This window comes from Sciurus vulgaris, assembly GCF_902686455.1.
Source record: "Sciurus vulgaris genome assembly, chromosome: 6".
Classification (NCBI taxonomy): domain Eukaryota; kingdom Metazoa; phylum Chordata; class Mammalia; order Rodentia; family Sciuridae; genus Sciurus; species Sciurus vulgaris.
The window spans coordinates 124,722,864-124,738,604 of NC_136466.1; the positions used below are offsets into that span (position 1 = coordinate 124,722,864).

General features: G+C 36.1%; 1 protein-coding gene across 2 annotated transcripts in view; it reads right to left on the reverse strand.

Annotated features, from left to right (window-relative positions):
- Positions 1–12,747, reverse strand: part of RAB3C (RAB3C, member RAS oncogene family) — a 247,839-nt gene extending 235,092 nt beyond the window's left edge. The window contains exon 1 of one of the 2 annotated variants that reach the window (XM_079144047.1): positions 12,530–12,747. In XM_079144047.1, coding sequence (XP_079000173.1) covers positions 12,530–12,547 — 18 coding nt within the window. In that variant the 5' untranslated portion in view covers positions 12,548–12,747. Of the gene's footprint in view, positions 1–11,723; positions 11,911–12,529 lie in introns of those variants that run through there. The other variant, XM_079144046.1, reaches the window with a different exon arrangement.
- Positions 12,748–15,741: the final 2,994 nt, after the last annotated feature.

Sequence of the window (15,741 nt, forward strand, 5' to 3'; positions counted from 1 at the left end):
ATTTTCTATGAACACTCCTCCTGGACCCTGATAACTCTCCTCCTTTTTCTATTTACCAGGACAAGACCTAGTTGTCCATGCATTATGAGACAAGGAGCTATCTAGACCACTTATAGGAACTTGGTGCCTCTGTAGTCCATGTATCTGCATTTGTGTCTCCAGACTGTATGACTCTACCAATTAGACAGACTTTCAGAGCCAATTTTCTAGTTATAATCATCCCTGCTTTTCATTTAAAAGCTACTGCTACTATTATTTACTACAAAGAACAAACCCATCCACGCACATTTATAAAAGAACATTCAGATCCACAGGTGTTCTGAGTTTCTATTATTCCTTTTCATCAGTCCTGCCACACAGACAGGTGTTCAATGAATCAAACATTCAAAAGAACAGCCATCTTTTATTTCTAGTGCAACAGATGAATGTCACAGAAGAATCATGGTCTGCCAGTTGGTGCTTAATGAAACCTTTCTTCCAGCTCTGTAAGGCTCCTTGGGCTATGACCACATAAGCAGAAATTACTCATCAGTGTTGGTTTACAGGTTTCTCGAGTTGAAGACCAAGTATGCATCTGAGCCACTGAGTGACCAACAAATAACAGACATGAATCTACACCGTGCTAGAGTTAAACCAAGCAGCAAAGAAATGATGCGAACCACATGGCCTTACCTCTTAAAGTTAGAGTACAATTTTTGTTTCCCGACATAAAAAGCTGAGACTGTAGGAGCTAAGTGTCTATCATTTCAGACTTTTCTCAGAAGCCCAAATAGACACTGAATGAGGCTTGGCCTAAATTCCTAATGCTGTATCAAACCAACCAGCTTATTGGAAAGTGAATCAGTAAACTACTGATCTAGTCTTTTTATCATTCTTTAGAGGCCAGAACACTTAGATTATTCCATCCTATGACTTCAAGTTTAGTGGCTAGAAAAATACTTCATTAATTCATTAAACTGGTATGATACTTCAAACTAATCTGAAATGCACTGATGTTGGATAAGGCATTTGAATTCTGCACAATTGAAGCTATTGAGGAAGATATAATTTGGCAAGAGAAAGTAATTATTAAAATTATTTTATTTTTAAAATTTTGCAACTTGCTCAAATTTCAAAAAGGGTCATGAAATTCACAATCTTTTTTTATTTGTTTTTATTTGTTCTTTTTAGGTACATATGACAGTAGAATGTATTTTTTTTCTTTGAACAGGACAGTCTCTTTTTTATTAGATATAACTCATACCATAAGATTCAACCTAATTCACAATAAGGGGAGGACACTAGGGAAGACTAGTTACAATAGAATGTATTTTGAGGTATTATACATACATGGAGTATAACTTCCCATTCTTGTGGTTGTAAACGATGTGGAGTTAAACTAGTTGTGTATTCAAATATGAACATAGGAAAGTTATGTGTGATTCATTCTACTGCCTTTCCTTTTCCCATCTTTCTCCCTTTCGCTTCATTTCCCCTTTGCCTAACCCAAACTACTTCTATTCTTCCCTACCCCCACCCCTTATTTCGAATTAGCATCTGCATATCAGAGAGAGCATTCAGTCTTTGGTTTGTTGGGATTGGCTTACTTCACTTAGCATGATAGTTGCCAGTTCCATCCATTTACCAGCCAATTACATAATTTAATTCTTATTTACAGCTGAGTAATAGTCCATTGTGTATAGACACCACGGTTTCTTTACCCATTCATCTGTTGAAGGGCACCTAGATTGCTTCCATAGCTTAGCTACTGTGAGTTGAGCTGCTATAAAAAAAGTCACATCTGACTGTGCCATAGTATGCTTACTTTAAGTCCTCTGGGTATAGACTGAGGAATGGGGATAACTGGGTCAAATGGTGGTTCCCTTGCAAGTTTTCTAAGGAATCTGCATACCACATACTGCTTTCCAGAGTTGTTGCACCAATTTGCAGTTCCACCAGCAATGTATGAGTGTACCTTTTCCCCCACATCCTTGCCAACATTTACTGTTACTTGTATTCTTAAAAATTGCTGTTCTGACTAGAGCAAGATGAAATCTCAGTGTAGTTTTAATTTAAATTTCTCTAATTGCTAGAGATGTTGAACATTTTTCATTTATTTGTCAACTGATAATATTTCTTCTTTTGTGAAGTGCCTGTTCAGTTCCTTTGCCCATTTGTTGATTAGGTTATTTGTTATTTTGGTGTTAAGTCTTTTGAGTTCTTTATATAGCCTGGAGATAAATGGTTTATCTGAGGTGCGGGTGGCAAAGATTTTCTCACACTCTAGGTTTTCTCTTCACGTTCTTGATTGTTTCCTTTGAAGCTCACAATTTTTATTTTAAAGGCACAAAATTATAGTATCACATAAAAAATCATCAACAGAAATATAATTAAATGATAGAGATTAAAATGGTAACATAAACATTTCCCCAAAAAACCTACAAGGAATATCCAAAGCACTAGAATTAATATTTACATTTCTATATTACCTTTCCTATAAGAAGCTTAGTTAATCGTTTGTCTTCTTGGTTTCTGCACAATACTATAAATGGGTATCATTAAACTCTCCTAATACTCAAATCTCTCATTCCAAGAGCTAGCATTTATCATTACTTGGCAACATGTTTCTACTGTAAACAGAGTTAATAATGAGTCTAAAAGGAAAGTAAAATAACTGAAATGAACAATCCCTGGTAGCCTTAATGAAAGACTGCAGAAGGCAAAAGATGCACTGAACTTAAAAACAAATCAATGGAAATCACACAATGTGACAGAAAGAAAAACCTAGAGGAAATTATCAAAGCCTCAATATCTTGTGGAACAGCATCAGAACTCAAATATATATGCAGTTGGAGTTTCTGAAGAATAAGAAGGGAATAATGGGATGAAAAATCACTTGAAGAAGTAATATTAAATGTGCTTCAAAGAGTTGGCAAAAAAAGATAAACTTACATGTCTAAGAAGCTCATTCAACCCCTAAAGGTGGCTAAATATAAATAAAACTATATGTAGCCACATCACAGTTCAATGACTAAAATTCAAAGTTAGAAAATCTTAAACAGAGAAAAAAAAAGTGACACTATTACAAAAATACAATAATAAGAAGAGCAGCAGCCTTTGCAAGATAATGGAGGTTTGCAGACAATGCAATTATGTATTTAAAGTACTGGAAAAAAAATCATGAGACGTTTTATATGCAGTAACACTCTCATTCAAAATCAAAGGTAAAATTTAAAAAATCAGATAAACAAAAACTGAGAGATGATGTTGGCAACGGATACGTTCTATGGGAAAACCTAAAGAAAGTAGGTTGGGCTGAAAGAAAATGACATCATACAGAAACTCAGATTAACAGGAAGAGCAACAGAAATGGCAAATAGGAAAACAGGAAGGAGGTAGATATAATATCATAGCAAAGTCACTTTATTTTATATGAATATTATAACATTAAGTCTAACTAGACAGCATAACAACTTGAAGATGCATATAATAATCCTTTGAATAAATGCTTAAAATGCAAAGGTACATATTCAAAACTGCCAACAGAAACTGAAATATTCGAAAATATTCAATTAAGCAAAATGAAGAGGCAAAAGAAATAGCAGACGGAAAATATCACATAAAATAAATTTAAAACAAATAGCAAAATGGTAGATTTTAAATTCAACCTCAATGACTATTGTAATATATGAAAATGAATAAAAATTTCAATTAAAAGACTGAACTTCTCTAGGCTGGATTTAAAATGCAAGGTTCAAATATGCACTGATCACAAGACTTATATACTTTACACCTGAAGACACAAGTTAAAAGTAAAAATATGAAAATTCATGTATACCATGAAAACACTATTATGAAAGCAAGGGTATCTGTATCAATGTCAGACCAAATAGACTTAAAGATGGGGATAAAGAAGGGAGTCCAGGGATAAAGAAGGACATTTCACAATAACAAAAAAGGAAAATCCTTCTGGAAGACAGAACAACTACAAATGTGTGTACACCTGCTAACAGAGCTTCAAAATAGATGAAGAAAAAATTAAAAGAATCAATAGGAGAAACAGAAAAATTGATATAGTTGAAAATTTGAAAACCTCTTCCTCAGTAATAGAATAGATAGACTAAAAATCAGTCAGGATACAGAGGATCTTAGCAACAGCACACAACAGCATGACCTAATTGACATTTACAGGCCACTGTACCTTACAACTGTGGCCCACGTGAGTGCACAGAGTGCTCATGACATGAGACCACATGCTGGCTGAAAAACAAGCCTAAAATTTTCAAAAGATTGAAATCCTGCAGAGTATGTTCTCTAGCAATAAAATTCAATTAAACATCAATATCAATAAAATTGGAAATATTCAAGTATTTTGAAATTAACCACAGGTATAAACCCATGGATTAAACAAAAAAATTCCCAAGAAAATGAGCATATAATTCAAAATGGTATATAATCAAATACTATATTCAGACATTTATGAGTCAAATAAAGTAGTATGCAGAGGAAGACTGATCATTCTTACATTTATTAGAAGAAAAGAAATATTTAAAATCAGTGGTCTAAACTTTTACTTGAAAAGCTAAATAAAGTTTCTAGCAAAGTAAGAATCAATTATTAAAAAAAAACAATTACAAAATAAGCAACAGAAAAGTTAAAGGCAAAAGGTTGTTATTTGAAAATGTTAATTTTGATAAACATCTAGAAAGACTAACAATTGAAAGAGGGAGAAAATTGAAATTAGCAGTAACAAGAAGGAAAAAGAAGATTTCATTACAGATACTAGAGAAATCAAAAGGATAATAAAAATACTGTGAATAACTTAATTGGAAAGTCAAGTGAAAAGATGACCTTCAAAACCAACACATGATAAAATAGAAAACTTTATAAATGCATATTTAGTATTCTATTGCTGCCATAAAGGCTGTTTAAAACCACATCCACTTATTATTTTTTGAACCAGACCTCTGGACGTGGAGCGTCTTTGCTGGGTCCAGCGCTCACTCTTTTAAGACCTTACAAGGCCTCAGCTGAGGTATTGGCTGGGCTGGGTTTTCATCTGGAGGCTGTAGGGAAGATTCCACTTCCAAACTAAGTTGTCAGCATAACTCAGTCACTTGTGGTTATAGGACTGAGGTCCTACCTAGATTCTTGATAAAACTTTTCTTCATCTTCAAGTCAACTATATTTCCCATGTCTTGAAACTATTTCTGTGACATCTCTCTGACTCCAACCAAAAAAGTACTCTGCTTTTAAGAGCTCATGTGATTACATTGGACCTATTTGATAAACTGGGTTAATCTCCCTATTTTAATTACATCTGCTAAGAGCTTTTTGGTATATAACATAGTTTTTCACATGTTCCAGTGTTAGACTCTGGATTCCTTTGTGGGACTAATTCAGTCTAATATTATACACTAAAGGAAAGTAGAAAGATAAAGATAGATGAATAATGATAGATATAGAGATGCTACTATATCCAAGAAATTGAATCTGTCATTAAAATTCCTACAAAGAAAACTATAGGCTCCAATGCCTTATTAAATAAGAAACAAAACACACCAGTCTTACAATGAAAGTCATTTGGAAAACTGAGGAGAAAAGAAGTGATTCTTAGCTTGCTTTATAAAGTCAGCCTAACTCCATGAGTACACATGAAGATAGACAAAAGGGATCAAATCAAACTAAAAAGCTGCTACACAACAAAGGAAACAAGTAACAGAATGAAGTGAAACCTATGAATTTGGAGAAAATATTTGCAAACCATATATCTGATAAGGGTCTACTATATGAAGCATATAAGTAATTCAAGGAACCCAATACCATAAAAAAGAGTAACCCAATTTTAAAAAATGGACAATGGATCTAAACAGATATTTCTCAAAAGAAGAAATCTGAATGCCAAAGAGTATGTGAAAAAATTCTCAGCATCTCTAATCATTAGGGAAATGCAAATTAAAACTACAATGAGTTATCACCTTACACTTGTTAGAATGTCTATGATCAGAAATATCAATGACAACAAATATTGCTAAGGATATGGAGAAAAGGGAACTCTCGCACAATGTTGGTGGAAAAGTAATTTAGTATGGTCATTTTGGAAATATTTATAAATCCATTTTGAAAAGTAATACGGAATTTCATCAAAAAAACTTTATAATTCAGTAATTCTTTTGGGTTGTATTAGTCCGTTTTCCATTACTATAACAAACACCTGACATAAATTAACTTACAAGGAAAAAGGGCATATTTTGACGTACAGTTTGGGAGGCTTCAGTCCATGATCTAGTTCCCCTGTTGCAGCACATCACCGAGGTAGTATGACAAAGCAGAATCATTCACCTCTTAACCAGGAAGTGAAAGAGAGGAAGAGGAAGGGGTCAGGGTCCCACCAAGCTCTTCAAGGACACTTCTCTGATGACTGGAAGACCTGCCACTAAGCCCTACTTCTCAAAGGTTCCACCAACTCCAAATAGTAGCATACTGGGTACCATGCCTTTAACACATGGGCCTTTGAGGGACATTGCAGATCCAAACTTCAGCATGAATGCACATCCAAAGGAATTAAAATTGGTATGTCAAAGAGCTATCTGCATTCTCATGAGGATGAGCATTTAATAGTCTTTGGGGAATAGTCCAGATCCAAACTGTAGCATGGGTATACATACAAAGGAACTGAAACTGGAATGTTAAAGACATTATCTGTACTCCAGTGTTCAATTCAGCATTATTCACAATAGCTAAGATGTAGAGATGTCCTTCAGCAGAGCAAGAGATAAAGAAAATGTGGTAGGTAAGCACAATGGAATACTACATAGCTTCAACAAAGAAGAAAATTCTGTCATTTGTGATATGGCTAGAACTATAGGACATTATTTACACATATAATAAGCCAGGCACAGAAAGACAAACACTGTATAAGCTCATTTATATGGGAAGTCTAAAAGGTCAAACTCCTAGAAATAGTAGAAACGTGGTTACCAGAGGTTAGTGGGGAAGGAGAGAAGTAGGGAAGAGGAAACTGTTGAGCAAGGGTACAAAGTTTAAATTGTATGGCAGGAATGTTCTGGTGATCTGTTACATGGTGACCACAGTTAATAATGATAAGCTGTTTAATTCAAATGTAATAAAATAGATCTTAAACACTGTCAGCACAAAACAACAAACTGCTGAGGTAAGAAATATGCTAATTAGTTTGATGAATTTTTCTGTAATGTATACAAATATCAGTATATCACATTGTAGCCCACATACACAACTATTATTTGTCAACTAAAAATACTTTAAAATTTTTGCACCTAATTTATATAAGTATTATCTCAAAATAAAACTATAAATCAATTAGCAAAAATACTGACAATATTTAAATTCCAAATAACAAAGATTTAATCTTCACAGGCCATGCTGTCCTTAGTAATGGAGTAACCTATTAAGATTGGTCACCTGAACTAAAATAATAAAAAAAAAAAAAGGGAAATGGGTGGACAACCTTTAATATATACAAGAACACTTTTTAAATTCAGTGAATTGTGTAAGAGCAGTCCCAAGGAAACTCATTCCTCAACATAAAAATATATTTCCTTCCTGGAATTCTATGATCAAGAGAAAATTTCCTATTCCAATACAAGCTTAGAAAGTGGTGGGAAACTATAATAAATTCTTTACTTCTTGGACTAAAAAAAGTGGAAATGAAAACATTTTTTTTTTTCTTATAGATACTGAAGATCGAACCCAGGTCACTTTACCACTGAGTTACACTCCCACTTTTTTATATACCTTTTTTTATTTTGAGACAGGATGTCACCAAGTTGCTGAGCTGATCTTCCCGCCTCAGCCTCCCAGGGGCTGGGATTACAGTCACACACCACCATGTCCAGTGGAAATCCATTCTTATACCATAAAAGTTAATTTGTACTATGGGTTAACTGACCTCTTACTTTCCTTTTCAGAAGTGAGGTGAAATCTTGAAGAATTGACCTAGATAAAGAAGGGAAGAATTTCTTGTTTCTCCAATGTCAGCTAGGGACTTCCTGTTTCTGTAAGGAATGAGAACTAAATTTCCATTTCACATTAATATAGTAGGATAGATGGCCAGGAATTCAACAATAATGAAATGTAAAAAGGTCATAAGTCTTCCACAGCCAAATGAAACAGTGATATTTAAACATTAATTCATTGTAATTTGGTTTGGTGTACAACAGGTCGTATTTAATATCTATCTGTGTTCACCTAAACTTCATTTTCATTCTGCTCTACAGTCTTTCCTCAATCTGCCCCCATCTTGGGATAAACAATCTTTATTGTCACTCTACACCATGCTTTAGGAAGATACTGTTCTTTGAAGTTTCCTAAATAGACAACTGGGCATCCGTGAGATGATCCAGAAAGCCTGTGTTAACAGAGCTGAAGAGTAAGCATGTAGGCAGAGACAACAGATTCCAATTTGATCCTGCAAGAGAGTAAGCCAGCCTACAAAAGAGTATAAATTCAGGAGATGGAAAGCAAGCCATCTTTAAAACACTGGCCCTTCTCAAGCATTTAGTTTAGTTTACAGCGGATTATTTTATAACTGAAGATAGTGACAATATAGTTCTCTCTTCTAAGCCAAGTGAATGAATCATACTTACCACTAGGGACTTTATTCATAACACAACCAACCCATTTATGTCTTCTTGGGAACCCAAAATAATAGAGGAAAAAACATGGGCATTTTGGACAAGAGAGATCAGGCAGAATTTTGATTCTCCAATGTTGGAAAATGTTAGAAAAGTTATTTAATCCTAATAAGCCCCAGTTGTCTTGCTTGTAATTGGGGTAATGATAACACATAAGATTTTAAATATATATATAAATAGTTTAATATAAATGTAATCATATATATGATTGTTTTATGCATACACACAAATAGAATATGATACCAACCACAATGGCTGGTACAGACAAGGCACTAGATAAACTGGGATTTGTTCAATCTGGCTTCTGAATAAGGGACACTTTGTTTGCCAAAGCCTTGCCTTCAAGTCATGGGCACTCCTATTTCCCCTTTTACTTGGCCCTCAGGATTTATGTACACACTGCATGAGAAGATGCAAAGGACCATCTCCTGCATTAAAATACTAAACTCATCAACTGGAACACTTACGACATGCTATTTCTAGTTATTTAGTTACAAAGGAAATACAGACATCTCAGACTATCATTACCTATTATTTTAGTAGTCACCATTAAAACACAATATTATTTCCCCTTTTCTGTCAATTTAGAGGAAAATATTCCTCACAAAATATGCATATATCAAAGGCAACTACTTTGAACCAAACACCAAGCTATTTATATAGGCACAATAAATGATTTTAAAAGGACATTATATAGTTTAAGCCCATCTTTGATTTAAGAAGAATATAATAATTAGGAACTTAACCTATGAAAAAACTAATTTTGTTTCACATGAACAAATACACTAAATATTTTAAAAGAAAAAGATCTCGGGATAATTGAATTATAAAATACGGTCTTGCTTGTGACTCATCTGTTAGTGAAAAATGTTTGGGGCCTGTATTTTAAATGATATTGTTCAATGTTTACATGAAAAATAAAAGAGTCAACTATTTGTCTTCTTGTATTTTCATACTTCAAGTCACCTGAAATGTGATTATGATTTAGAAGTACAGATGCTGAGGCATTACTTGCTTTTTTAAAAAAAATTAAATCATGCTTATACTTTTTATTCTTCCTATCATATTTTTAAAAATCTGTTAATTATTATGAAGAGAGTTCACCATCACAACAATAAACTGAATCAATGTATGTGCTTTAATTAAATGTACTTTAAAAAGTTATTTCTTAAAATATACATGTTTTTCATGATGACATTTGGGATTTTAAACTTTCAAATTTTTAAGAATCTAGTCCAATGAATAAAAATGCACCATAAATTTGGGAAATAATTCTATACATGGGCAAATTAATTCTATCAAACCTAATTTTTATATTAATTCCTCATTTAAGTCCTAAAACAGGACATTACAATGCCTACTACATAGTGATAGACACATGAAATAATTTCAAATATTTTCTAAGGCACCAATTTTGTACAGTTCTGTAACATTCAATGACCCCTCTGAACACTCTAAGCAACACTTAAAAGAAAATAAAAATCAATATACGATTTGGTTATTTGTTTAGTAATTTATTTTGATAGAGTTTACTACAAGTACTAATGAGTTACCTTATTTTAAATTTTGGAAAAGTTCTTACTGTATAAATTTAAGATGTACAACACGATGTTTTGATACACAAATAAATGGCCAAGTGTAACAACCGGCTTTTAAAATCTACTGCCAATGTTTACTTATAATCAAATATGATTAATTTAGCCTGTTGGCTTTTGGCAATAACTCCAGGAATGGAAAATTATCATAAGCCAACATGTCTTGATTGCAACAGCCTGCACCCTTATTGTCTGCCTAGATTCTTTTCACATCAGGTCTATAATGAAAAGCTAAGTCACAAACAGAGGTATCAGGACATGGACAATGGGGTCAATGTTCCCCGGAACATACCAAACTTTCAATAACTCTTCAGGTAATTTGAGGGTTTCCATTATATAACCCTTCAACCAACAATTAAATTCTATAATTTTTTTTTTTATTGAACAGTCCAGTGAGTGTATCTTAATATACACAACCCATAAAATAAATCAAAAGTAAATCAAAGTATATGTTTAAAGTCCTGGATTCATGATGAAACCATGAGAAATGTTTAAGACTGGATTAATGTCAAATATTTAAGTTGTTGGGTTTGGCGGCAAAGGAGGGTTCTCAAGAGAGAACACATTCCAAATGGTGTGTTCTATTCTCCTCTCAACCCCATTCATAAAACGCTTTGCTGTTATGCAATGGGATCACTCTGCGTGGGTAATGAACGCACGGGCTCATGTTTAGCGTTAACTGGTTGCACACAGACCTGGGAAACATCACTTATCTTTTACCTGAAAACAAAACTTAAGCGAAGATGTTTAGGCAGAAACACTTTTGCACGGAGTCGTTTGCATTTCTCAAGGAAACAAACCCAAGAATGTGATTGAAATGGGGACCCAAATGCACAGCAGATGAGCACCTCACACAGGAAAGCTCAGAACCGGGTTATCACAAAAGGAGTAAACCAGTTGTGTAGACATAGATAAAGGGCAGACATAGCTCTGGGAGAAGCCAACTCTGAACGTGTTTGCTATTTTCCGCTGATATTGAAGAAAAGGGACTTTGAGAACCCTAACATTGGCTTCCCTTTTCTTAATGCAACTGTAACCAAGCAGAATTCTCTCTATCCCAACTCAGGTAGAGAGCTCTCAACCCCTAATCTAAACTAACTCATCGGCTTTAAATCTCCGAGTTTACACCGCAATCACAAACCTGGGAAACCAAGAGGGATGATCAATGCCAATATGAGACTGCATGTTCCCTTGACTTTTGTTTGCAAGGGTTTTCATTTTCGATAGATATCCTCACTCTCCCTACAGAGCTGGGAAAGATAATGAACACCCATATCCCTCATTAAGACAGCCCCAATTACAGTCACACGAAACCCACAGAACCCAAATCTGTCCCCAGGACCGAATCACAGAGTCGCCTCTCCACGGATGGCTACCTAGACCGTCCCTTAGGTCGAGCACAGTTTGTGCCCTGAACGAGGGGAATGCATCTCTCTTAAATCCTCCCAAGACCACTCTTTCTGTACAGACCCACCTGCATGGGCGCTTCGTGTCTCATTGTAGGCAAATGTTCTTTCTCTCCTGCTGGGGCTGCGCTGGCCCGGACTCCCAGCGAAGCGTGCACAGCCAGCGCGTTCCACGCTCCACACTGCACTCTTGGGGTTCGCTAACCGGTTCCAATATCAGCACCGGAGCTGTCCTCTCCTGGTGCCGCACACGCGTACTGGCCAGGAACCCCGAGTACTCCTGGGAGCTGTAGTCTCGTCCTTCAGGTCTTTCATGCAAACCGGCCAGCGGTGAACTACACCTCCCGGCAAGCAAGCAAGACTTTAAATAGGCTCGCTCCTCCCGTAGCACTCGGCCGCGAATCCTCCCTTCTTATCCTTTTGGGTCGCTCCTGGCTATTATCGCTCTTATCCTCCCCTGCCCATTTCTTTGCAACGCTCCGGCGAAAACTAACCCCAGTCCTCTCGGATGGAGATTTTTTCTTTGCTAACTATCCCCTTTGGAAGCCAGACTGTGATTCCTTGGTTGGGAAGCACAGTCTCGATGATAATTTCCAATACAAACGAAGCGTTCTAGGACTCTCTGCCTTACCTCTCCCCATCCCAGATCGGAAAAGTTTATACATTTCCATAGGCTGGGTGGGGTGGTTTTACAATTTTATTCAACAAACACGGGAAAGAAAGGAAGGCTCACATATACAGAATAAATGCATAAATGCATTGAGAAGACTCGCGGACGCGCGCGCGCACACAAACACAGAGACAGACACACATCCCAAAGTCCGTGAAAGCGAGATTTCTCCCTGAATACACTGAGGAACTCCCTTCTGCTTACCTTTCCATAGAGCTCCATTGCAACTGGAGGTTCGGAAACTATGGAGTAAATCTCCCTGCAGCAAAGGAGGTGAAAGTCTTACGCAGCAAGCGGGGCTAAACTGAAAAGACACAACACAATGGAAGAGCTAGGGGTAAGCGGCTCTCGGAGAGAGAAACGCGGGACGTGGATAGGACAGCTGATTTAGATGGATGGCTGCTTTCCTCCGGTGGGGGAAGCGTGGAGTCTTCAAGTGGCAGCTGCAGAGAAAGGACTGAGTCTCTTAGGAAGTGTCAGGGGCGATCGCGCTGGGCAGCCCCTCCCCAATCCCTCCCCCAGGCACCTTCCACCGTCATTAGTGCGCACACACACCCACCGCTGGCCGCTAGCTGGAGAGCTGATAGGGCATTGGGTTATTTATCCAAAGCAAGTCACATAAAATGAACACATTCATCACCAGAGCCCAGGAGCACCGCCAGGGAATGAGATGGGAGACCTCTATTAAGTTATTCTGTCCTTTCTTTAGCACAGAGCCATTCCTTATATTACAATCGCACTCCTTCTAGACTAGTTCATAGCATGATTTTCAAATCTCTGAACTGTACTTTTGTTACACTTATCCTTTCCCATTAAATGACTACCCTATATGACTATTTATGTCCTCTGTACCTATCAGAAGACTGCCCCTCTCTCCCCGTAAGAGTGAAACGTTGATCATCCAGCAATGATGCCTATCTTGGCATGAGGTCAAATTTATTGTATTGGTGGTGGAGCGGGAAAGGAAACGATCATTATGTTTGCATGGAGTCATGGAAGGAATAACTCAAATCAGCTTTAAACTTCACGGCATTAGACAAAGCAGTTGAAGGGAGGGCCTGTAACTTAAATGCAATTGAGAATCTCTTGGGAGGGAGGGTTGAAATTCATATTTTCAAACTATATGTAGAGATTTTGATTGACTATTTCTGATAAGAGGTCTGGGAGTTTTAAACAAACACCCCAGCAATTCTGATGCAAGTGGCTCCTTTACCTTAACTTGAGAAACTCTACCTTAAAAGATGCATATGAAAGAATTTTTCAACCACATTTTAAGATGCAAACCTCGAAAATTTCACTGTATGGCCTACTACTGCAACAACACTGTGTGGGGAAACAATTATATTCAAAACATTTGGTTAATTAAAGTTTGTTTGTTTTTTTAAAGAAATCTAAGATCTGTCTGCTAACTTGCAATTAATGAGAATGTAATGTGACATCATCCAGGCAAAGAATTTTTATAACTACTCAGAAAATACATTTCAAAATGCTCACTGCTTAGTGGAGGATTATGTAATGATTAGAAAAAATTAATTTTAAATAGCCAATAACAAAATGAAAAGTGAAAGGGAATTCTATATCAATATGTTTGATGGTAGAAGCTTACTGAAAGTAAGACTCGTGGAAATTTTTTATTAAGACATATCTAAGAGTGTATCTCCTTTGTTTTTTTAAAGAGTGTATCTCTTTATGAGTTTTTTTCCAAGAAAAATACCAATTAAATAGTACTGACACTTAAATGCATAGAATTACCATTTAATATTTGCACAACTACAGACAACCTTTCTTCAGAACAATTTCCTGTAGTTTTTCTGCTATCAAGAAAATTCTTGGAATTTAGAGTCTAACATAAAACATATTTAAATATTATGAAAATTCAACTTAAAAAATTTACTTTTCTTTGAGAAATTTATCCCTTCTTAACATTTTACTAAAATGACATACATCCTTAATTTTGTAATGTATCTTTTGTTTGTGGAGGGATCCATGAAAATTAAGTTTAAAAAACTAAATTTGCAAATGGACTTTGGGAACTTAGATCTGTCTTATGCATAAAACTTTACTTGAACATTTAAGTGGATAGGAAAAAATAAATAAATTTTAGTCAGAAGTCTGCTAAAGAAACAAAATCAAACCAGAACTGAATGTCTCCTGAAAGTCAGCAGCATAAGAATATTTCAGTTTTGCTTGATAGGAGGCCACCATGAATCTCATTCCCAGGGGTACCAAATGACTGCCACAGCTCCAGCTCTCATGTTTACATTCCACTCAACACAAAGGAAGAAAGATAAAGAAGGGCAATACGTCATCCCTTTAAGTTTGCACCACTGCTCTTCCGTTCCAATGCCTAGAATGTGGTCTTATGACCATACCTGCTTCGTGGGAGTCTAGGAAATGTCTTCATTCTGGGTGAACATGTACCCAGCTGAAAATCAGGAATTCTGTTACAAAGGAAGAAGGGAAGAACAAGCTTCTGGGAGGCAGCTGGTCATCTACTACAGGACATCAGTGTGACTATAAGATAAAAGTTACTGCTTCCTCCCCTTTGCAGTTGTACTGAAATATAACCATCTGATTTTAAAATGTACTTGCTCCCAGTATCTCTCTTTTAATTTAATTGCAATCAATCCTTAAAATCAAGGGATTACCCAAAAGTTAGAATATCATGGCTCCTATTGAGGAAACACGGTAAGAGGTAAACATTCTTCACTTACATTTGAATCTGGGACTAGGAGTTGATAGTAAAAGGAGTTAATATCAGAATTAACTTAATAGAAGGAAAGGTGGCCACCAGTGAACCTCGCAGAATGTGTGACAGGAACACCTCACCATCTCAGGATGTAGAGCAGGTCCAAAGGTCCTGAGGCCCAGAAGGCGTAGGTGACCTCCTCAGAGTCATGCAGACAATCAGAAGGACAGCTGGATTGAGCACTCTATCTCTGCCTTCAGGTTCACTTTTCTTCGCCACGTCCCTGTTCAGACACTGGCTTTTTGCTTCCCCTGTATTTACCGACTATTCTCTTTGTTGTTGATTTACTAGTATTCATGTTGCATTTCTGCCTATATTAGGACTCAAGCAGAAAAATGAAACTAGTGAGGTTTAGTGTAAGGATTAAGGACATCCTCTGGGAATTCACTACCTGCCTCACAGTTCACTACCTGACTCAAATTCACAGTTTGAAAAAAAAAAATCCACAGTTCATGGACATGAGTCTAATCTTAAATATTTCTGCAGGAGTATTCTGGTCTGAGCCCTATTACCTTTGTCTGACTCACCATATTTGAGGTTGGTTTTGATTTTAACTTTATGTAGCATCCATACCAAGAAATGCTATTGATTGTTTCAGGTTCCCTTTAGAAGAAATTAAGTATTCCCATGGCAGTATTGATTTTTTTTTAAATTAAAAGGAAAAATT